Source organism: Peromyscus californicus, unplaced genomic scaffold, assembly GCF_007827085.1.
Source record: "Peromyscus californicus insignis strain IS unplaced genomic scaffold, ASM782708v3 Scaffold_15__1_contigs__length_86483966, whole genome shotgun sequence".
In the NCBI taxonomy this organism is placed as follows: Eukaryota; Metazoa; Chordata; class Mammalia; order Rodentia; family Cricetidae; genus Peromyscus; species Peromyscus californicus.
This window is the reverse complement of record NW_026294447.1, coordinates 41036868-41061870: the sequence shown is the minus strand read 5'-3', so window position 1 is coordinate 41061870 and position 25003 is coordinate 41036868. Positions and strand designations below refer to the sequence as shown.

General features: G+C 43.2%; 1 protein-coding gene across 1 annotated transcript in view; it reads left to right on the top strand.

Annotated features, from left to right (window-relative positions):
- Positions 1–25003, top strand: part of Ston2 (stonin 2) — a 160105-nt gene that overhangs the window by 37938 nt on the left and 97164 nt on the right. Inside the window, exon 3 of the mRNA XM_052738699.1 lies at positions 3606–3881. Coding sequence (XP_052594659.1) covers positions 3606–3881 — 276 coding nt within the window. The remainder of the gene's footprint in view (positions 1–3605; positions 3882–25003) is intronic.

The following is a 25003-nucleotide window of genomic DNA, read 5'->3' as shown; positions in this document are numbered from 1 at the left end:
CAGGATCTACCAGCAAAACAGAAGCCCGCGCCCTAGCTGGGCTGCCTAACAAGGATCTGCCCATCTCTATCCAACACTGGAGTTACAAGCGTGTACGGCCAGGCCTGGTTTACATATATGTGGGTGCTGAGGACTCGAACTCAGGTCCTGAGGCTTGCAGAGCAAGCACTCTTAGCCACGTGTTTCTGGAACTTTTGGGCTTTGTGGTTTGTTCTTTGTTGTTGTTTTGTTCTGTTTCTTGTTTTCCAGACAGGGTTTCTTTGTGTAGCCCTGGCTGTCTGGGAACTCAATCTGTGGACCAGGCTGGCCTCAAACTCAGTGATCCACCCACCTCTGCCCCTTTCCCCAAGTGCTGGGACTAACAGCATGTGCTGCCACATCGAGTTCGTTTTGTGTTTTATTTTATTTTATTTTTTTATTTTTTTTATTTTATTTTATTTTTTTTTTTTTGGTTTTTCGAGACAGGGTTTCTCTGTGTAGCTTTGCGCCTTTCCTGGAACTCACTTGGTAGCCCAGGCTGGCCTCGAACTCACAGAGATCCGCCTGGCTCTGCCTCCCAAGTGCTGGGATTAAAGGCGTGCGCCACCACTTGTGTTTTATTTTTAAGACAGGTTTTTACACTGTAATCTTGGCTGTCCTGGAACTCATTATGCAGACTAGGCCAGGCATAAATCCACAGCAGTCCTCCTAACCTCTCTCTTCTGAGCGCTGCAATTACAGTCAAGTCCACCATGCCTAGCCTCCAGAAGGACTTGTTTACTGGCTCCCTGCATCACGGCATTGTCTGTGTAGAAGAGGAATGACCACAGAGCCCTGTCTACCTCAGGAGCTCTTGTGAGCATTGAGTCAGCAGATGTAAGATGCCCAGTGGAGTGTCTGGTCCACAAAAAGAGCTCAGCATTGTCATCCTGGATCACAGCAGAAGTGGCCATACTGTCCTTTAGGAGATTAGTGCTCAGGAATGAAGGCCAAGGCCCATCTAGGGATATTTGCAGCACCAGGCCAGTTGGTTCTGTTTTACGGTCACCTACACCTACTGGCCTCACCCCACCTTCACTTGCACAGATGGAAAGTGGTAGTCAACAGGGATACAGCCCTGGGTGGTGTCCCTGTGGACAGTGAAGCCTTAAAAGGCTGCAAATCGGAATTGAAATGTGCTGAAAGTGTCATGTGCAGAGAGAGACGTGCATTCTCTGAACTTCAAAGACCTAGTAAAAGTCACATATCTCGGGGAATGGGAAAATGACTTCCTCAGTCAAAGCACTGGCTAGGCAAGCATGGGGACCTAATTTTAAATGGCCAGGAACCATGCACCAAGCCCGCCCGGCATGGCTGCATGCACCTCTAACCCCAGTCCTTTGGAGGGCATTAAATAGGATTGCTGGGACTGGATGGCCACCAGCCTAATTCCAGATCCAGTGAGGGACCTGTCTCAAGGGAATAAGGTGAAGTGTGATAGAAAAAGATACGAAGTGATTTCTTCTGGCCTCCACACATGCATAGGCACATGTGTGCACCTGCTCCCACACAGGTGCATTCAGCACACACACAGACACACACACACACACACACACACACACACACACACACACACACACACACACACATATTTGTATCTCATTAACAGTTTCTGTTTGGTTGGGTTTTTGTTGTTGTTTTGTTTGTTTTTGTTTTTTTACTTATCAAGACAATTTCTCTGTGTAATAGCCCTGGCTGTCCTAGAACTCACTCTATAGACCAGGCTGGCCTCGAACTCACAGAGATCTGCCTCCCTCTGCCTCCCAAGTGCTGGGATTAAAGGCATGCACCCACACCGCCCAGCTCTTTTTACCTTTTAAATGTGGAAACTAGAAAACTTAAGCTTACACACGTGTCTCACCTTTTATTTTAGTTAGATAGTGCTGAAGGCTTTGAACAAGTCACTATGGTTTTCTTACGATAGGAGAAAGGATTTTCATATTATTTCTTTGATTTTTAGAATGTTTCATAAATGGGTCAGTGAGCTAGAACAGTAGGTAAGCGCTCATGCTGCCAAGCTTCACAGGCTGTTTAAAGAGTCTCAGATAGGAAAATGGACATTGTTTGCTATGTAGTTGATGAATTTTAGCACATATATAGATTTGTGTATTCAACCACCATAATCAGTGTGTATGCTTTATTGTAAAAAAAAAAAAAAAAAAAAAAAAAAAACCCAAGTTTTCTTTCTCTGTCTTCCTGGACACAAAGTCCCACCCTTAGCCAAGAAACCATTTGCAACTGCTACCTGCTGGGAAAGGGAAAAACCACTTTTCCCAATGAAGTGTCACTCGGTATATCAATCACACCTCCATGCCCAGATGCAGTTGGCCTATACAAAACAGATTCTGTGTGTGTGTGTGTGTGTGTGCGCGCTTTTTGTTTGTTTTTGTTTGTTTTGTCTTGATGATTCCCCCCCCTTTTTTTTTAGTTTGTCTGTTTTCATTTTTATCCTTTTTTTTCTTCCTGTTTCTGTTTCATTTTGAGGGAGAAAGAGAAAGAACACGAACTTGGGTGGATAGGACCTTGGGAGGATCCGGGGGAAGAGTTTGGAACACATATCATCAAAATATAGTCTATGGAAACGATTTAATAAAAGTTTTCAAGAAACAAGTTTTGAAGGGCATTGAATGTTTCAGAACCAACAGGACAACATACAGAATAGGAAGAGCCCCCATGTCACAGCTGCCTGCAGAGTCCTTAGTCCAGAAGGGAGTTTGGAATTTGCATTTGAATTTCTTTAGTGCAGAAGGATGCTCTACTATTTGGCTGCAGGCCCCGCCATTCCCTACTGCTTCTCACTTGTCCCCACTCAACGCAGGAATGTCTCTTGCTTGCCCTCTATTGTCATTTGAATCGGTGGCTCTCACGCTGGGGACAGATACTGAGATTAAAAATAACGAACAAGGGCTGGAGAGATGGCTGAGCAGATAAAGTGCCAGCTGTGCAAGCACTGGGGCCCGGATTCAATCTCCCGGACCCATGGGAAGCGGCCAGCAGGGCAGGAGTGCAGCCCCGGCATTGAGAGTGGGGAGGTGGAGACAGGCAGACCTCTGGGTTCACGCACCAGCCAGTCCAGCCGAGTAGACAGATGAGCTCCAGGCTCAGTGAAAGACCCTGTCTCAGAAAGTAAGGTGGAGAGCAGGTGAGATAAACATCCTGGCGTTGACCTCCAGCCTCCACAGGTGTACATACCGTGCGTGCACTGGCTAGTGTACCCCCTCACATGGATACATTCAAAGACATCACCCCCCAAAAGTAGAGAATAATCAAGGAAGATGCCTGACCTCAACCTCTGGCCTATACATGCGCACACACACACTCTCACATACTCACACACATATGAACACATATATGCACATCATACACACTCATACATACATACATAAATACAATAATGGGGAAATTTTTTTTTTCTCAGTTGTCTGGGATAGTGACTGAGTTATTAGGGACACAGCCCTTTAACACAGAGATGGATTGGCATGGCTGTCTCATCTTCCAGTGAGTGTTAGGTCATCCCTTGCCCTCGGTGAGACACTTCTGATAAGCATCCTTCCTTGCATGATGGTAGTGTTTGGTACCCTCCGTAGGAGCCGCTGAAGATCACTTCCCAGGACTGTCGTCTTCCTCAGACCCGTCTGAGAGCTCCTCTGGGGAGAATCCTGCCGTGGATGGAGGCTGCCAGGACCTTTCCCACTCCGAGCAGGATGACTCCTCTGAAAAGATGGGCCTCATCTCTGAGTCGACCACCCCTCCCGGAAGCCCAGTGCAGCCCACACCTGACTTGGCCTCGGCCATCAGCAACTGGGTCCAGTTTGAAGATGACACACCCTGGAGCACCACCTCGCCACCTCACAAGGAAACCGGTGAGCTGGGTAGGGAGTTGAGGAGGATTCTGGTTTGGTATAGGCTCTTGAGGGGCTTTTCCATGAGAGGTCTGTAAGACTTCTAGGGTTCTAGATTTTTGAGCTGCAGATTCTGGAAACACACAAGAGAGCAAGCAAAGATCCCATCTCTTTTTAGTTTTTGACAAGGTTTTGGTTGAAATATGCACACAAAAGTGCGTGTGTGTTCTGGGTTACTTTCTTGTTTTGTTTTGTTTTGTTTTGTTTTGTTTTGTTTTGTTTTGTTTTGTTTTGAAGACAGGGTTTCTCTGTGTAACCCTGGCTGTCCTGGAACTCACTCTGTAGACCAGGCTGGCCTCAAACTCACCGAGATCTGCCTGCCTCTGCCTCCTGAATGCTGGGATTAAAAGCATGTACCACCACTGCCCTGCCATTTTTAAATTTTTAACTCCTGTCCCTGGCTACTGATTTGTCTGCACAAATACCTATATTCTTATGCATTTATTCACCGCCTATATTGTAAGCTCCAGACCCACAGAAATGAATGTTGCTCACTTGTGAATCACTCACCATCTCTAAACAGGGACAGTTGTATCTCAGAGACCTCTGGCATCAGAACCCTCAGGAAGGAGATGGTCTTCAGTGGCAGAGCTCCTATTATGTTGCACTTAAATGGTCAGAAGCTGCTCAGAGAACACAGGGAGTTGTTCTCACCCCTACCCATCCCTCAACCCACACCCCACTGTCCACCCTGACTTCCCAGGCCCACTTGGTGACCTGACCATTTATTGTGCTATGTGCTCCAACAGACCAAGGGTGGTTGGATAATCCTGGGATTGTATTAGTCCTTAACTTGCAGCTATAACAAATTACCACAGACTTGGGTGACTTAAACAACGTCAGCTTATCATCTGTGATTCTGCCTTTCCATACGTAGTCCGACATGGTGTTCCTTTTTGTAGATTCTAGGCAAGAATCTGTTTTCCGGTCCTTTGTAGTTCCATAGGCCACCCAAGTTCTTTGACCTGGGACCCCTCTCCTCTGTCTCCAAAGCCAGAGCTATAGTATTGTCCTGTACATTCTGATGTGACATCTTTCTAGTGTCTCCTTCTCCCATTTTTAAGGACTCTGTGGTTATGTTGGGCTTATATGGATAATTTCCCTATCTCAATGTCTCAGTCAATGTTCTGTTGCTGTGAAGAGACACCATGACCATGGAAGCTCTTATAAAGGAAAACATTTAATTGGGGCTGGCTTACAGGTTGTCATGGTGGGAAGCATGGTGGCACACAGGCAGACCTGGTGCTGGAGAGGTCGCTGAGAGTTCTACGTCTGGATTGGCATGCAGCAGGAAGAAAGAGAGAGACCCTGGGCCTGGCCTAAGCATTTGAAACTCCAAACCCCACCCCCACTGACACACTTCCTCCAACAAGGCCACACTTCCTCCAAGGCCACAACTCCTAATCCCTGTCAAGTAGCGCCACTCCCTAATGACCAAGTGTCCAAATCTATGAGCCTATGGGGGCCATTCTCATTCAAACCACCATGTTCATGGTTCTCAACATACTCGTATCTGCTGTGTAAGGTAATAAATTCACAGGTCTTGGGGGTTAGAAGACATCTTATATGCCGAGGGTGGAGGATATCATTCTGTCTACTACAGAGCCATATTAGTAAAAAGTAAAATTGGTACGTGTTTCTGTTGATATGTTAAATATTTTGCTAGTTTTACTTTTAAAAATATGATCTGACGTCAGGCTTAACTGTAAGGCCTGGGGAAATTTAGTAGGACCCTGTCAATAAAAAAAAAGATTTAAAAGGCTGGTGTATCGCAGCGACAGAGTGTTACCTAGCATATTGTAGCCGTGCATGCAATCCCCAGTACTGGGGGAAAAATCCAAAGGATGCTGTGGTTTGAATTAAAGCTGTCCCCTATAGGCTCAGGTATTTGAATACTTGGTCCCAGTTTGGGGAGGAACCTTTAGGGGGTGGAGCCTTACTGGAGGAAGTAGATCAGTGGGGACAGGCTTTGAGAGTGCACAACCTCACCCAGCTTCCGGTTTGTTCTCTCTACTTCCTTCAAGTGGATGGAAGTGGGATCTCTTGGCTTTTAGCTCTAGCCCCAGCTCTGCTAGCATGCCATTATGGATCCTAACCCTCTGGAACTGTAAGCCAAAATAAACTTTCCCTAAGTTGCTCTTGATCATAGTTTTTGTTTGTTTTATTACAGCAACAGAAAACTAACTAATGAAGACCCATCTTTAAAAAGACATTCCTTTTTTTCTAACATGCTTCTATACCATTAAAAATAATTTCAATAAAATGTAACAGGGTCTGGAGAGAAGGTTCAGGGGTTAAGAGCTCTTGCTGCTCTTCCAGAGGACCTAGGTTTAAATCCCAGCCCCTCTATTGGTGGTTCACATCTTTAACTTCAATCCCAGGGGATCTAATGTCCTTCCTTGGGCACTGCGTGCATGTGGTACCCAGACATAATGCAAGCAGAACACCTATACATATAAAATGAAATTAAGCTGAATTTTGAAGAGAATATAAAATATGATCCTGCCAAATAGCAGGTGTTTTCATTTTGACAGAATACCCCAAGCCTTTGGGTGTAATTTTTCATTTTTAATCATCAAGCTTTCAATGATTTGTTGGTGGTTGAGTCATGATGTGACAGATCCAGACTGGTACAGTCTAGCTGGGGAGTGAGGGAGTGACTCTTACTGAACATCTGACACTGGGCTCTTCAGCTCTATGTTCAGGAGAATTATGGAACACAGGTGCTGTGGTTTGAATGTTTTGACTCTCCAGGATTCATGTTGAAATCTAATCACCAATGTGTTGGCATTATGGGATCCTTTGGGAGATGATTAGGTCACCTTGGGGTGGAACCTTTGTGAAGGGGATCAGTGCTATTAGAAGAGAGACTCGAGGGAGCATGTCTCTCCCCCATGACAATGTTTGTCTTTCTGCCATATGAGAACACCAGCTGCTGTCTGTAAAGAACGGACCCTCACCAGGTCCTAATCTGGTGTCTTCATCCTGACCTTTCCAGCCTCCTGACCTGTGCGGATTAAATTTATATTGTTTATAAATTACCCAATCCATGATATCATATTATGGCAACAAGAATAGTAAAAGCCCATCATATGAATCAGTACAAAAGTGTGGTTATTGTTATTACTGTTTATTTTTGTAGAAAGGGTTTCATTATAGCCCAGGCTAACCTTTAACTCTCTATGTAGCACAGGCTGGCTAGCCTTGAACTTCTGATCCTCCTGCCTCCACCTCCAAAATAATGAGATTATAGATATGCAAGGCAAGCCTGGCTGCTCTTTATTTTCAGTCAGTTACGTTTGTTGAATGCTGACTCTCAGCGCTTTCACTATGCTATCTTATGTAATCTTTACATCAATCAGATAAGGGAAGTATTAGTATTAAGTCCATTTTACTGTGAGGACACTGAGGCAGGGAGTGGTTTGAGAATTTCCTCAAGGTTGTAGGCTAAGAAGTGACAGAAAAGAGCTTTAATGCCTGCATGCTGGCCTCGAGGCCTCGGAGCAGTCAGGGTTGTGCTGTGGGATTTGCCTCAGGCTTCCGCCTGCCATCTCTGCTCCAGGGCCCCCTTCTCCTGTAACACACCAAAGGCAGGAGAAGGAAAGAGTGGGAGGCCAGGGCTGGGAGGTGACAAAGGGTAGGTTAGAAAGAACTCTGTCCTGAGTGTCCGTGCCTTCGGGTCATTGATAATATTCCAAGTATCTAGATTCTTTCACATCTTGTTCAGACCTTATCTTTAGCCTCTAATTGCTCGAAATGAATTGCATGACAGATGGGGCAACTCGCCTCAGCGCTTCACCACTTACTTTTACAAAGCCGATTTTGGAGTTAGTCTTAATTATGTTGTTTCCATCCAACTAAGGATCCTGTGTTGTTGTTTATTTGTTTGTTTGTTTTTTGTTTTTTTGTGGTTTTCGTTTGTTTGTTTGTTTGTTGTTTTTCGAAACAGGGTTTCTCTATGTAGTTTTGGTGCCTGTCCTAGATCTCACTCTGTAGACCAGGCTGGCCTTGAACTCATGGAGATCCTCCTGGCTCTGCCTCCCGAGTGCTGGGATTAAAGGCGTGCGCCACCACTGCCCGGCTCCTGTGTTGTTATTGACAGTGATTTTGATAAAGTGTTAAGACTTTATTACCTGAAGCAATGATAATAGCTCTGTTGGTAGAATGAGTGTCTAGCATGAATGATACCCTGGGTTTGGTCACCAGCACTGTATAAAACTGGGTGTGCTAATTCATACTTCTAATCCCAGCCGTTGGAAGGCAGGATCAGAGATTCAAGGTCAGCATCAGTTTTGTAAACAAGCTCAAGGTCATTCTGGGCTACTTGAGACACCATCTCTAAAAAAATTAATAATGCAAAAATACCCTTGGTGAACAAAATATCACACTTTAAAGACAAATCCAGCTAAGGCATGTAAGACTGCAGCTCACCTCAGTCCTGGCAATAAAACTTTATTGATAGCAGCAGAAGGCTAATCTCTGGGTCCTCGTATGCTGTTTTGGTTTGCTATTTTTAAGGTATCACATTTATAACATGTTACAAAATATTGACCGCTGAGATTTTTTTGGTACACCTTAAATTGTGCAGCCAAGCCAATTATATCGCCTGTTTTACCCTAACCCCAGCCTTTCACTGAACTAAAGATGTAGGTGTTGGTTTCACTAGAAGACAAAGCAAAAAGTTGCAACTAGGGAAGTCTAATTTTGTCTTGAAAACTGCTCAGGTATCAATAATCCCATCCAATTCCATGTCGAAAATTTCACTAGCCTTCTGGAGATGGCACTCTGCCTCAAGAGGGGCCTAGAAAGAAGCTAGACTGAATGATGCATAGGGCTCTCTGGTCCCCTGAGACTCTATACAAAGCATGAGGGTGGCTTCAGGGGAGAGCGTTAAGAAATCCAAGAGCCACGTTCTAAACCTACCAGTGTGACACTCGACTCATGAGAAGACACACTAAAAAAAAGGCCACAGGATACATTCTTATCCTCTAAGCCATCCTCTTCCTCCTGGGCCTACTCCCCCTACCTAGGCTTCCTCCCTTGGACTGTAACAACAAGAAGGATGGCTGGGATACTTCAAGACAAATGCAAAGTAAGAGGAACTGGCCATCAGTCCACTCAGTGTGGCCAACACAGACATTGCGCAGGTTAGGCAATTGGTCACTCTGGACGGTGGTGGATAGCTCAGATTTTAACTTCAATGGAAAATGTGTGGATCGGGTCATGTGAACACTACTGTGCACGTACCTGTAGGTGTCACAGAGAAACAGCCCCTATTTGTACAGCAAATTCTTTCATTGTGCTGGAGGCACTTGACACTGCTTACACTCACTGCAGCCTGCTCTATTCTTTTGATAATACTGAATTTTCTGATCTAGCAGGCTGAATAATGGCACCCAAAGGCAGCAGGTTCTACTAACTTGATCCTGTAAATGTTACCTTTTTTGGAGAAGAGTGCTACGAGCCGCAAAAATGTACAAAGTAGGATTTCAGCTGATTATGACAAAGCTAATCCCTGGGAGAAGCCGAGGGCCTTCCAGAGGTCAAGCTGAGGCGCAAGGAGCCATGGTGGTATCTGGCTTTTGATTATCAGCCGTTTCCTGCTATGAGTTTCTTGTGTGCTATTGTAGCTTTTCCATCATTCACTGGGCACCATTTCCCCTCTACTTGTGTGCTGACAGCTATGCACAGCCAGAACCCCAGTTCAAGCCTCCCTGTAATTATCATCATTGGCAGCATCCAGCCAGGTCCATCCCCAGATGGAGGAAAGTACCTTATCAGAGATACCTCTGTACTCTCTAAGAACAGACTTAAGCATCCAGACTATCTATTTGAGAAGGCCTGGCGGATGTGCCAATTAAGCTTAACTTCCTCCTTTCCCAAATCTTGCCTCTAGTTCTAGATCTCCCTTTAACTATCACCAGAGGCATCTAGCTGTACACAGGTTGCCTAGCGACCCAGCACACTTTTCCCCACCCTGCAGAAAAAAACAGCAGATAGTTTGGACAGATAGGAGCCACAGGAAAAAAGAAGACAGTTTTATTTTCTCCCATTGACCTAGCAACTTATAGATTCTTAACATTTTCTACCAATCACGTTTAAGATTACAGTTGAGCACATAAGAGTCCTCTTCTTAGATATTACCCGAATTTAGCCTTTAGTTAATTCATTTTCTATTAGTCACTTCCCTTTGGGGTTGCAAATGATAATTAACAATTACTGCCCCTCTATGTGATTCTTATCATCCCTCCATTTGACCCTGGAAGCCTGACTTTGCACTGCCAAAGGATTACTGCTTGTAAGTGTATATATACCAGGACTTCCGGGGCACGGAAGGAGGAAAAAGATTTGGAAGACTAAATGATTGGACTAAGAGCTCTGTGTGCTGAGATTCTATTTCCCAAAAGTAGCCCTCGCCATTTGTAGTTTCTCTCTTGAGCCCCTGAGATGTATAATATTAAGGCTGGTCCCTTTATATTATGCAAGAGAAGAGACCCTTGCAGATATAACTTACTTAAAGACTTCAAGAGGAGGAGATCAAGGGCCCTAAATACATTCACATGCATTCTTATGAGAGGAAGACTTTGCCCACATGAGAAGACAGAGTGGAGAAGATGGAGCCGAGGACTTGAAGATGTGGGCCTTAAAGGTGATATCTACCGGAAGCCAGAGGGGACAAGGAAGACAGTCTTCCCTCAAGCCTTTGGAAGGATAGTAAGTGGCTCTGCCGACATGGTCACTCCAACATAGGCTTTCTGGTTTCTGACCTCTGGCCTCTATAACCATGGGAAAATAAATTACTATCATTTGAGCTACCGATATTGTGGTAATCTGTTACGGCAACCATAGGAAGCTAATGCGCTAAGCTTCATATTCCTAAAGTACAAGCATTTGTATTAGGCTAAGAATGAGTCCAAATGGGCCGGGGAGATCAGTGATAGCACAGCCATTGTCAAGGTGGTGTGTGCCTTTCCAACCCTCCATCACTTATTCACTTAAGCACTTCCTCTCTGCAGTTCTGCCAAGTGTGGGCATCCAAGGGCAGAGTGGAGCGCTCAGAACTGAGCAGAAATGCAATCAGCTTCCTCCTGAGTCTTCTAGTAGGAGCCCAGAGCCAGCTTGTGACCCTGTGATTTCTCCTGTCCATTTCCTGTGGATAATCAACCACATGTGTTACCATGCATGTCTTTCAACTTCTTCGCGTCTTTTTGTTGTTATCACTGTTAATGTTTTACATTTCATGGTAGCTGAGAACTTGGACTTGTCTCTGAGGAAGTAAAGGAAAAAGTAGATGTTGGGAGAAGTTTGTTTTTGTTGTTGTTGTTCAAGAGCTTCATTTTATAGCCAAGCCCAGCTATTATCTCTTGCAAAGGATTAAACTAAAATTCAAAGCATTCTCCCTTTTCAGTTATCAGTTACTTCCGGGGCTTCTTCGAAGTTCTTACTCTGTTTGCTCTGAACCAGTGGTGACTACTTAGAGAGTTCACAGGTAGATTGTCAGCTTACAGAAAATTAGTGGCTATCTTATGCTTCTGAGGGTCATCTGACAACATAAAAATGTTTTCTTCATCTATTTCTCACTTATCTACTTAAAAAAATGTTTTTCTAAAGTCTTTCTACACAGATTCTGAATGTTTTAATTGAACTGTAGATTCCAAGAAAACTTTTTGAAAATTTTATTCGTCATCTTCATCATCATCATTAGTGGTAGTAGCAGTAGTTGTAATTGTGTGTGTGTGTGTAGAAGATAGAGAGAGGTGTGTGGGCATGCAAGTACCACAGCCCATGTGGAGAGGTTAAGGAACATCTTTCAGGAATAGAGTTCATTCTGTTCTTCTACTGTGGGTGATGGGTAGTGAACTCTGGTTATGAGGCTTGCATGGCAACTGCTTTTACCTAACTGAGCCATCTCACTGTCCCCCACACAAACTCTGCAGACTAGGTAATAGATAAATGAAATGGAGGAGCTATAGAGATGGTTCAGTGATTAAAAGCACTGGCTACTCTTCCAGAGGACCCAGGTTCAATTCCCAGCACCCACAGGGTGGCTCACAGCTGTTTGTTACTCCAGTTCCAGGGGAATCCAATGCCCTCTTCTGGCCTCCATGGACACTACATGCAAGTGATGTACAGATATACATGCAGGCAAAGCACATAGAGGAATTAGGACAAGAGCAATGTTTGATATGTATATTGAACATAAATTGGGGTTTCTGGTGAAATGTGAAATATGTAGTTCTATCTCATGCAGGTGGTGAAGTAATTTTGATTGGTTTGTTTTAATCTTCTTTCCAGTCAGATCAGTAATGGGTAGTTAATTCATTCTCCATGTCTTATTGGATGCTATTAAATCCCTAGGACTGTAGAATAAGATGTCTTTGAGCTAAGAGAAAAATGTTTATGTTAGTACCTGTGCCACAGCACTCCCCTGTGGTCCATGAATTATGTGGTCATGGCCTAGGAGAATTAGATGGGAGGATGAGGAAAAGAAGACGCCCTGATGGAATCATTCCTAACAGTTGTTTCTACAAGACAAGGGAAGCCTATTCTAGCCAGCTGCTCAATATCTGAAGGTTCAGGCTTGCCAAGAGGAGCTGGGAAAGCAAGGGGAGCAGATATACCGAGGAGCAATGCTATCTGGGAGACTCCTTTCCTTTCCCCCATTCTTTGAAGCCTTTCTGGCAGAGGAGAGGCAAAAACAAAAGAAGATCTCCACCTAAGAGTGAAGCCAAGAGGCATTGGACTGCAGCCTGGAAATGGAATGTACTGATTGCTCTAATTAAAATGCAAAGAGGATGTAAGCACAGTGGAGTTAGGGACAAAGAGACTGCCCTTAATGGTAGATCTTTTATTTTTATGACATTGAAATGGCCAGAGCCTTGCCCTGGGGAGTTTAGAGAAGCCAGGGGATTGTTAGCTCACCTTGATGACCTCGTCACTTATTTTATTGTGCACTGAAGCATCCCAAGGGTGACTGGAGAGCTAGGAGCTGCACCTGATATGGAAACAGTTCCAAAAGTGCTTACATCCATCAATGGCACGACCTTCCCTCGGAGTTTTAACTAGGGCAAGAGTTGAAGTGAATGAAATCCCATTATGGCTGGCCTAGGAAAAAGAGACACATTATTTCCTCTAGAAAAACATGATGGAGCTTGCCTAGCATGTGTATGGCCCTAGGCTCCATCCTCAACACTGCAATAAACAAATACAAATGAAAAAAAGCCCTTTTATTACCATGCATAGATGAAAGAAAGCAAGCTGGCATTCAATTCTTTGGATGTGAGATCTGAGGATACTATAAGGGAGAGGACCAATAAGATGATTCCTCTTGACTTTACCCCATGAAAACCCCTGAAATGTGATGGAGGACAGATATAGGGTGCATCTCTGACTTAACGAGACTATTTGGAGTTGGGCCATTTTAGTAAATGTTTAGTGTCAGAACTTTAGGCGCCAAATACTTAAGACTCCATTGTCACAGAACACCATTCACATCTTAGTTTGTATATGTGCTGCACTACAGCATTATATGGAGCTCAGCAGTTAAGAGCACAGGCTTCTCTTCCAGAGGACCCGGGTTCAATTCGCAGCAACTACATGGCAGCTTACAACCATCTGTAGCTCTAGCTCCAGGGTGTCTAATGCCCTCTTCTGACATGAGCACTAGGCACACTTGTGGGGTACATATATACATATAGGCATATACACATAAAGGTTAAATAAAATTTAAAAAAAGTTTAAGTGAAAAACTTGTTTGCTGAGCCCTTAGCGTGCTGTTCAGATATTCTGCTAAGTTATGAGTAGAACTGAGGGATACAAGAAATAAGCAAAGAAACTTCTTGAAAATTCGCTCAAACTAAAATTGAGTCTTCCTATTGTCTCTTTAAAGAGTGAGTTTTGAAAAGAAAGGAAAACCCAGCTGTTGTTTTGTTCATATCGAGCCCATTAGCTCTAGTGTTTCCAACTTTTTTGTGGCTGCAAAAGTCTGACTGGCTTGCATAAGGCTTCGTTTGGCTTCACAATTCCATGCCAAGAGTGGAGCAGTTGAGCTCACCTATCCCCTACAGTCTTCATAAAGACTCTTTCCGGACCAAAATCAATTGTGCCCATGTGCAAAGTGCATGCACATGCTGACTGTGTTTAAAAATGCTGACAGATTGACTGAAAGAACAAAGTTCACCCTCAAATTTTAGAAAAAAGGATATGAAGGCACTGTTATCAGCAGAGACTTCCTGTTCCCTCATTATCCTGTGTGCTGACCTTCCTCCACGCACATGACAATTCTTCTGCTAGAACCGGGGCTGAATTGAACCCATTATGCAGATACTGCAGGATATGCATAATTAAAAACATTTCTCAAAACCCTTTCATTTCCGGAACATTTGTCCCACAGCCCAAGTGAAACGCTAATATTCCCTTATCCTTCGTGTATGTCCTCCCTAGAAGCTAGGGCTGAGGCCTTCCCATTGTGTCTGGGGAAGCTAATTATTTGGGGCCAGAGAAAGAGCCATTTGTTTGGGGGGAGGGGGGAGGATCAGAAATGATGTCAGCCATGTAGGAAAGAGGCAAGAGAGATTTCATCTTGAAGACTAGCCCAGCGGTTCATTCTGGCTACTGGGGGTGGATATGTAGACATGCATATGTATTTCCCTCCTCAATAGAGGCAGTCTTATTTTCTTAGTACCTTGAATTGTTCTTTGCTTCTAGATGTAATCGATGACCTTTCCAGAGGACATACCCAGGAATAAATTTCAGCAGAGTGGGTTCTGCCCCCTCACCCCTCAGCCACCCTTCCTGTTTCAGACACATTCACTGCTGCTAGTGCTGTTTCCTCTGCCGAGGGGCTCTTCCTCTAGATTTTCACCCAAAAGTCTACATACATGTGGCCTCCTTAGGGAGGCTGAGAGCGTTCCACACCCCACCCTCAAGCTAGTTTTTCCCTGGAAATTTACCAGCTGAATGTGGTCATATATTTATTCCTTTACTTTTTTTTTTTTTTTTTTTGGTTTTTTGAGAGAGGGTTTCTCTGTGTATGTAGCTTTGCGCCTTTTCCTGGATCTTGCTCTGTTTTTTTGTTTTGTTTTGTTTTTCAAGACAGGGTTTCTCTGTGTAGCTTTGTGCCTTTCATGGAACTCACTTGGTAGCCCAGGCTGGCCTTGAACTCATAGAGATCTGCCTGGCTCTGCCTCCCGAGTGCTGGGCTTAAAGGCGTGCACCACCACCGCCCGGCTGGATCTTGCTCTGTAGACCAGGCTGGCCTCGAACTCACAAAGATCCACCTGCCTCTGCCTCCCAAGTGCTGGGATTAAAGGCGTGCACCACCACCGCCCGGCTCCTTTACTTTCTTTTTATTTAGTTAGTTTCTTGATGAAGCAAAGTTATCGTTATTCAGAAATAGGGTTTTTGCTTTGCTTTGTTTTGTGACAGGTCACATGTAGCCCTGCCTCGACTCCCCCAGTGCTGGAATTACAGCTGGATACTTGGTTTATGTGGCCTTGGGAATTGAACCCAGAGCTTTGTGCATGTTAGGCAAGTACCCTACCAATAGAGATACATCCCAGCCTAATAAATAGCTTCGATGCAGCTTTAAGCAAAGAACTCAAAGAGTGGTGCTGAGCTGGGCAGTAGGTGGCGCACGCCTTTAATCTCAGCTCTCAAGAGGCCGAGGCAGGCAGATCTCTGAGTTTGAGGCCAGCCTGGTCTACAGAGTCAGTTCCAGGATAGCCAAAGCTATACAAAGAAACCCTGTCTTGGGGAAAGGCGGTGCTTAGGAAAGGGACAGTATACAACGAAGACATGGGTAGCAGGCTTCTCAAGAGAAGACTGGTTTAGTTGGCTTGGTTATTGTCTCTCTACCCAATAGAACAAAGAACATCATCTCTCTAATTTATGCTCTATCGCAGAAAGTGGTATGTCAACTTAGGTGCTTACCTAGTGTCTATTTGAGTAGTGAATGAAGACAGGAGACGTATGTATGAAACCTTCTGTAGACTACCTGAATGACTGGAGTGAATGGGTCTACCCTTAGGTAGACCAAAGAGATGGCTGCCTTGAAGTCAATCATCATTGTTGCCATTGTTATCACCATTTTCATCATCACCACCATCATCATTATCAGTTGTCTTGTTATGTTCCTCCACCCCTTTCCCCCCCAACCTCCTTTTCTTCTTGCTTCTTCTCCTCTTTTTTTTCTTCTTCAACAAAATAGGCAAGAAAATTATGCCAACCTGTTGTCATCATGCCCTGATGAACAATTATCATTGGTTCATAATTTTCCATCACCATATACTCAATATATATGTATACATATGTATCCATATCCATATATATTATATATATACCCACACAATACTCTATACACATCATAGGTATATGTGTGTGTGCATGTGTGTGTATACATATATATATATATATGTATATTAACACATGTACACACATACTTAACACATGCACATAACAACCTAACATTCTTACATGTATGTGAATATATACAAATACATCCATGGATATACATGAACATATATTTTCCTGGGGGCTGCCTTTAAAAGAAAGTATATTTAAAATTATCCTCTGTTACTTATTTATTGTACTGAAAAGTACTATCATGCTGTGGGAAAAGGGAAAAGTTTTTAAGGTGAATTTTCCTATATCTTTAAACATTAAAATTTCAATATTCTCTTCCAGAGAATATGCTAGCTCATACAGCAGAATTTGTGGCCTCTCTTACCATTTGTGGAATGCAAAACATAATAAACTACCTGAACATGCATCAGTTAACTAATGTGTTCACGCAAAAAACATTTCGGTGTTGGGAATACCGTTATGAGACAGCTGGATACAGAAGTCCCTGTTCTCCTTCAGTTGTGTTTACCTAACAACTGGGTAATCTGTTACTAATGGAGGCCTTCTAGGGATGAACAAGAGCTCCTCTAAACCAGTGTTGAGGTGCTTCATATTGCCACTCTGAGGTAGCAGGAAAGTCAAGTGAAGTGAAGAACACATTCATATCTATTTTATATCCATGGCTGGATTCTCAGCATTGAGAAAAAAATTACATGTAGCCCTTGTGATTTAGATGTAAGGTATAAATAAAGGACACGCTATCAAAACATATGTAAATATTTAACCTTCTAATCCAGCCAGGGCCCCAAAGGAGAAAAAGACAAATATTGTATCAATTGTATCAAGCGTATTAGCTGACAACTTATGAATTTATTAATATTTAACCAGTGTTGCTTTCGGCTTCCTCTGTAAGTCACTATTCAAGATGCTGCTGGTGTTCCTGCCCCATGGAGCATACATTCTGTTAAGGAGCCACACCAAACCAGGACAGAGGAGCAGATAGAGAGAGAGTGCGTTAAGTAATGTGGGAAGTTGGAAGGAGGGGAAAATGAGGCAAAAGAAGGGGATGTGGTAGGGAGGCCGTGCAGTTTTTATGAGGCTTAAGAGTTGCTTTTTGAGGAGAAAATATGAGTGAAGACCTAAGGGAATTGAAGGAGCGAGTGCTGTTGAAACAGCGGAAGACTGACCTAGCAGAAGCAACAGTTGGAAGGGTAGCCGAGCTCTCTGACAGGAGCAGAATGGATGAGAAGAGACAACTATGAGGCAGGGGAGTCACAGAGCTTCCTCCGGCATGTAGGTCCGCGGACAGGGTGATGAGGATTTTGACTCTTATTATGGGTGTGATAGGAGCTATCGAAAGAAGCATGATTCAGAAAGTAACTATTAAAATGCTGAGGCGTCAGTAGCTATGATTACCTGTATAAGATCTGCATAACCTTGGGTTCCTCAACACTCTGTCATGACAGGAAAGGGAGCCCACCCCTCCCTGAGAATGTACACAGTTAACTGTAGATGGGGAAGGGAGACGTATTTTTTTCAGTGGTGGAGCCACAGGTAAGGTGCCCATGTTCCTGTAAACAAGCCCTCACCCATACTCCTGTAAACAACCAATGAAACGCATTGATCTGTGCACACATTGTACATGGGGCAGGGAGGGTCCTAAAAGTAGAACAGACGAGAGACGAGTTGAAAAGTAGGGAATTGGCCTGTGTGGGAGGGGAGCAAGAGAGTGGGGAGGGTGAATATGATCTAAATACATTATGTATATATTTGAAATGTTATAATGCAACCATTATCATGTATAATTAATATATGCTAATTAAAACAAAACCTCCGTGGCTTGCTCTAGTGTAGCAGTTGAGAAGGCTGACAAAGTGGCCCCCAGATTGATCCAGACAGGAGTGTGGCAGCTGGGTTGAGGATATCAGCATGTAGCCAGAAATAACCAGATTCCACAGCTTTTGAAAGTAGGTCTTTAACAGAATATATGATGCGCCAAATAGGAGAAGAGTCGAGGCTGACCTGAGTTTCATCCTGAGTAGCTGGAAGGATGAGGGAGCTGTTTGAAAGGGATGGCGGTGACTTAGTTTAGGATGTATAAAGTTAATGATCTGATGGAGATTTCAAGTCGATTGGAGCATAAGTATATACTGTCACATAGGCATGTGGCAGCTACCACTATTTAATCTGTTCAAGTGCTTCCTTTGTGCACAGTGGTTCGTCCTTGACCTGATACCCTAGTGAGGGTTTCACTCTCTTTGGCTCCATTTTACAGGTGAGAAAGTGGAGTACCAGATGGATTAATCCATTTTCTCCAGGCTGCAAGGCCGGGCCAGCCTGTGAATGAGGCATCTGGATTCCGAGCCCTTGTTCTCGAACTTGTGGTAGCGCAGGGGCAGAGTTTGGTTCTTCTCTTACTTTATCCTTTACTGGCTGGCTGTGTCTGAGAAGCATCATCATGGCAGCCCACTTCGGGTTGGCTCAGGCATCAAAGGTCTGGCCCTGGGAGAAGAGCCATCTAGCCCAGCACAGAGCCTTCTCTCATTTCAGTAGAGCCTGTGGCCTAAGGACATTCAGCCAAGCCTGCGTAAAATAGATCATCCCAGATTCTGAAGCTGGTAAATAAGTAGAGGGTACAGGACCAAATGAAAACAGTGTGTGAGCTACAAGGGCTTATTTAACTTCCCTGCCCTTGCTGGGCTATCCCTAATTTATCTTTCAAAGGAAATATGGGTGTTTTCACCTATAAAGGTAAAGATGGGTATTGAAATCAGCATTTTTGATATGTGAGTTTAATAAGTTTTATTTACAATTGAGTAAACACAAACGGATGATTTTAAAAATACATTAAAGTATGACAGACAATACAAGCCATCGTCCCACTAATAAATGGAGTATTGCCATCATCATCCGGAAGGCCTGCGATTCCCTACTAATTGCAACCTCCTCCATCACAGCTCCCCCTTAGCTGCTCCCCCAGCCTCGTGGTAATACTCGTGCAGTACTTGTCTTTGTACTTTTTTTTTTTTTTTGGCAGTTTTACGACCTACACATTTGTCAAGGAGGATGTGATTTAATTTAGTCTGGTTCTGAAGTTTGCAAAAATGGAACAATGCTCTAGCTAGTATTTTGTGACTTTAACTATTACTTGTAAGACTTGCCCATGCTCTTCCCTGAAGCTGCAATCCGTTTTGTTTCTATGCCGTGAGTTCCGTCATGATTATAATGTTAGACAAGAAGTCATTTATCAGGCTACTGATGGACGTTTGGGTCCTCTCTTCTCTGGCAGTTAACGAAGTGCTTCTGCAGCATTCTTAATGCTTTTTCTTTTTTCTTTTATTTCTAGTTTTTAATCTTTGCATTGAGACATAGTCTCGTAAAGGCAGCCCTCAAATTCCTTTTGACCAAGGATGTCATTGAACGTTTAAAAAATATTATTTTAATGAATTCTTTGAGAATTTCATGCAATGAATTTTGGTCATATTCATCCTTCTTCCCCCACCCCTTCCCAGACCCAGCCCTTCCACGCTTACCTCCCTACCTACCCAAGTTTGAATTTTCTCTTCCCCTTTCTCTCTTAAAACAAAAACAAAAACAAAAAACCAGCTGGGTACAATTTGTGCCACCCCAACTACTATTGGGAATGTGGTCAACCTACCAGGGGTCACATCATTGAAGAAAACTGACTCTCCTTCTCTAAGCAGCCATCAAATGCCAATAGCTCCTCTGCTGGTGGTGGGATATCATGCCTGCCTCTTCCCCCTCACGCCAGGCTTCTGTCTGGCCTGAGTTTGGACACGCTGTCACATCCCCTGTGAATTCATATGTGTTTCTGCCCCGTTGGGCCCAGGAAACATTTTCCTTGAAATGTCATCCACCACCTCTGGCTCTTACAATCTTTCCACCCCCTCTTCCTTCAAGATCCCCAACTCTTAGAGGTAGAGAAGTAAGATGGGTACATTCCATTTAGAGCCGAACACTCTACAGCAGTGGTCCTCAACCTTCCTCACGCTGTGACCCTTTAACACAGTTCCTCATGTTGTGGTGACCCCCAACCATAACATTATTTTCGTTGCTACTTCATAACTGTAATTTTGCCAGGCAGCAGGGTGGCTGAGGTGGCAGGTGACTGACTTAGAACTTCTTTTGATCTGAGTGTAGGGATTATAGGTGGTGTGGACTGAACCTAGGGCTGCAAATTCAGGGCTTGTACACACTAGGCAAGTACTCTACCAGTGGAGCTACATGCCCTGGGCCTCCTTTACGTTTTTTTATGTGTCAGTAACCTACAGCCTGGCAAACATATGCGAGTGGTTCTCTCATATACGAAAGTAGGAGGGAAGTGGCTGCATTACAGGCTTTCCTCTTCAGACCAATGGGATAACACATACCACTGCGTTTATAGGCGTGCACCACCAAGACTAGCTGAGTCAGTTTCTGGTGTGGTTTAGGGTTTTATTTTTATTTTTTATCTCTTTGGGCTTTTAAGACAGGGTTTCCCTGTATAGCTCTGGCTGTCCTGGAACTTTCTCTGTAGACCAGGCTGACCTTGAACTCAGAGATCTACCTGCCTCTGCTTCCTGAGTGCTGGGATTAAAGATGTTCAATGGGTGGTAGGTATTCCCATCTACATCATACATAGCCTTTGTTTTAGTCATTCATTTTATTTTATGCTGAATGTTTTCTGCATTTGATTAAGAAACCTAGTCTTCCCCTACTTCCTAGTCCTAAGTGCATTTGACCATTGTCTTCTGTAATATTTCTTGTGTAGCCTTTTACACCCTGATGTTCCATTCACCTAGAATTGGTTTCCTCTATACAATATAAAGTACAAGTTTAATCTCATTTTTTAATACCTAAATGCCACGTTTTCTTAATGCTGTTTTGATGGCAACCAAACACAACAGGCTGAGTTCAATCACTGGAACCCGTATTGTTCAACTCGCTCCTGAGAGTTGTCCTCTGACCTTCCCTCAGGTGTGTACCATGGCATGGGAAGACACACATGCAAAGAAATATAAAAAAATTACACAAGAATTCTCAAAGTTCGAAAGTAAACAATTCAATTTAAAAATAGCCAAAAGACATAAACAAATTTGCAAATAAGATACACATATATAGATATGGTAAAAAAGGATATGAATGCTTAAAAAAAAGAAAATAAATGCGAATGTGTTTGGTGCATTCTAAAAAAAAAAAGGATATGAAAAGATGCTCTTATTAACCATTAAGGAAATGGAAATTAAAAGACCCTGTCACTATTAATTTTCCAGAAAGACCTCATTAGCTGGGGGAATGCCTCAGTGCATAAGGAGCTTGCTATACAAGTGTGAAGACTTCAATGAGAGTCCCCAGAACCCACATAAACCTGGATGCTGGAGGGCACTTCTATAATCCCAGTGCTCTATGGTGAGATAGAAGGTGGAGACAGGGGAATACCTGAAGGCTCACAGGTTAGGTAGCCTGGCTCATTCAGCAGTAGGTAAGAGACCCTGTCTCAAAGTAGAAGGCAAAACCAACATGCAAGGTTGTCCTCTGGCCTCCCCACATATGCCGTGGCACATGTGTACCCACAGTCCCACACATAAACACATAAACATGTGTGTACACTCTTACACACACACACACACACACACACACACACACACACACACACACACACACACATATATTTTTTTAAAAGATTAAATTAAGAAGTAATGACCGTATTAAATGCTTAGAAACTGGATCACATTAAATGCTTAGAGACTGAACTGTTCATATGGATCATTCATATATTACTAGTGGGAAAATAAAAAGCAATAATTGTAGCTGAAGTTTTGCTGTGTCCCACCTGGTCTGTGGTCAGGACAAATCTTTCCCACTCGCGTCCCCCAAGTAAACACACAGAGGCTTATATTATTTACAAACTGCTCGGCCATTAGCTCAAGCTTATTACTGACTAACTCTTTCACTTAAACTAAGCCCATTTCTGTTAATCTATATGTCACCATGTTTTCCGTGGCTTTACCTGTGTGCCATTACATGCTGCTCCCTGGACAGTGGGTTGGCATCTCCTGACTCAGCCTTCCTCTTCCCAGAATTCTCCTTGTCTGACTATCCCGCCTATACTTCCTGCCAATCAGCGTTTTATTAAATCAGTGTACAAAAGCATTATCCCACAGCAAATAATCACTTTGGAAAACAGTTTGATAATTTCATATAAACCTAGACATGCGATTACCATGTCACACAAAACTGTACTCTTGAACATTTGTTAATTCCATGGAAATGGAAGTTTACCTCCATACAAACTTGTGTATAAATGTTTCTAACAGCTTTGATGTAATACTCAGAACTAGAAATAGCTTGGATATTCTTTGATGGATGGATATATGTGATGATGGGTGGTTAAACTAACTGTGATATTGTCTGTGCCACAGAGTACTACTCATCAATAAAAAGGAATGGCTTATTAATATCTACAACAATTTGGTTATGTCTCAAAGACATTATGTAGACTAATGAAAGCCAAGGCTACACAGAGAAATCTGGTCTCAAAGAAAACATGGCAGATCTTTCTAGTAATGGGACCATTCTTTATTTTTACTGTGGTTGTGGAGATTAAGTCTTCACATTGCTAACACCACAGAACTAAACACACACACACACACACACACACACACACACACACACACACACACACACACACGTGCGTACACGCAAGACTAGGGAAATGCTGTGGAATAATCCTTGTACACTGTAAATATGTATTACTCTCATTGGTTAATAAAGAGCTGACTGGCCTATAGCTGGGCAGGAGGAGATTGGGTGGGAGAGCCAGACTAGAAGGATGCTGGGAAGAAGGTTGGAGTCTCAGGAGAAGCCAGACAGATGTGGAATGAATTGAACACACAAAATGGGATAGAGGTAAAAGCCACGTGGTAGAACATAAATAAAAATATGAATTAATTCAAGAAGTAAGAGCTAGTTAGTAACAAGCCTAAGCTATCAGCCAAGCATTTATAATTAATAATAAGTCTCTGTGTGGTTATTTGGGAACTGGCTGGCAGGACAGAAAAATCTATCTACAGGGAAATCTGACTAAGATTGTAGGGTTGGATTAACATGTATTTCTTTGTTGTGATATTCTACTGGAAGAAGTACTTCGGGAAAGAGAATGATTATGTAGGAGCTGGGGAGATTGCTCAGTGGTTAAGAGCACTGGCTACTCTCTCCTGAGGTTCCAGGTAATATTCCCAGCACCTACATGGAAGTACACAACTGTCTGTATCTCCAGTCTCAGGGGATCTAATGCCCCTTCTGGCCTCTGTGGGCACTAGGTCCACATGGGGTACATAAACATACATGCAGGCAAAACAATCAAGCACATAAAAATGAATCAAATTTAAAAGAGCAGGAATGGGAGGGAGGGCAAGAAGGAGAGACTACAGAAAAAATGACAGGACTTCTCAGGAAAACAATAACGAAAAGAGGTTGAGGAACACTGTATTCAGCCAACCTTGTATGAGGGGAGTGAGTCCAATTTAGTTGTGATGGAACGCTCCCTTCAGCAAATCACAAGAGCCTCTGAAATAAGTGTTTGGGAGTCTTAAATCCAGGCTCACGATTAAAATTAGCCTGTAATTCTCATTTAATTGGGTATGTGTTGGATCTGTCTTGTCAGGTTGGTATAAGGAAATTCTAACCTCATAAAACAAGTTGGTGAGTGGGCCTTTTTCTATTCTCTGGAATAATCACTGGAAGATGGAAATTTCTTTTTTGCCATTAAGGTTTGGCTTTTTCAGCAAATATACCTGGCCGGAAACATTGTTTATGGAAACTCCGTAAGTACTGGGTCACTTCATTTCATAGTTATTAGACAAATCAAGTTCTTTTTAACTTTCTTCATGAATGAGATTTTAAAAGCTACAAGTTCCAGACTTCTACATTTTATCTGTTTTCACATTTATTATGTAAGGATATTCATTATTTCCCCTTATTGCCTTCTCAATATAGTATTACAGTATTTGTACCTGAGTACCATTTTTTTTTTTTTTTTTTTTTTGGTTTTTCGAGACAGGGTTTCTCTGTGTAGCTTTGCGCCTTTCCTGGAACTCACTTGGTAGCCCAGGCTGGCCTCGAACTCACAGAGATCCGCCTAGCTCTGCCTCCCGAGTGCTGGGATTAAAGGCGTGCGCCACCACCGCCCGGCTTGAGTACCATTTTTGTACCCTATGTTTTTTTTGTTTGGTTGGTTGATTTTTTTGAGACAGGGTCTTATATAGTGCCAGCTGGCCTCACACTTACTTTGCAGCTAAAGAGGAACTTAAATTTCTAATCGTCTCGCCTCTGGATACTGGGATCACAGGTATGAGCCACCATGCTCGTTTTAGATGGTGCTGGAGAGCAAATCTAGGGCTTCCCTCATGCATGCTAAGCAAGTGCCCTGTGAACTGAGCTAATCCCTGCCCACTCCTCCCCATTTTTATTCTCAATGTTATTTTGTCCCCTCTTCTTGACAGTTTTTCAAAATAATCAGGTTTTTTCCTCAAAGAGTGTTAGGGGTTTTGTTTGTTTGTTTGTTTTTTAGATTTTAGTTTTCTTTCTATCATGAGAAATTCCACCTTCTCTGATAGTAATGCTTCTTTCTTGTTATTTTAAGAAAGGACCTTGATTTGCAGCTAAGGCTGGGCATGACTTCACCCTCCTCCTGCCTCTATCTCCTGGGTAGTAGGACTATAGGTGTGCACTGTTATGGC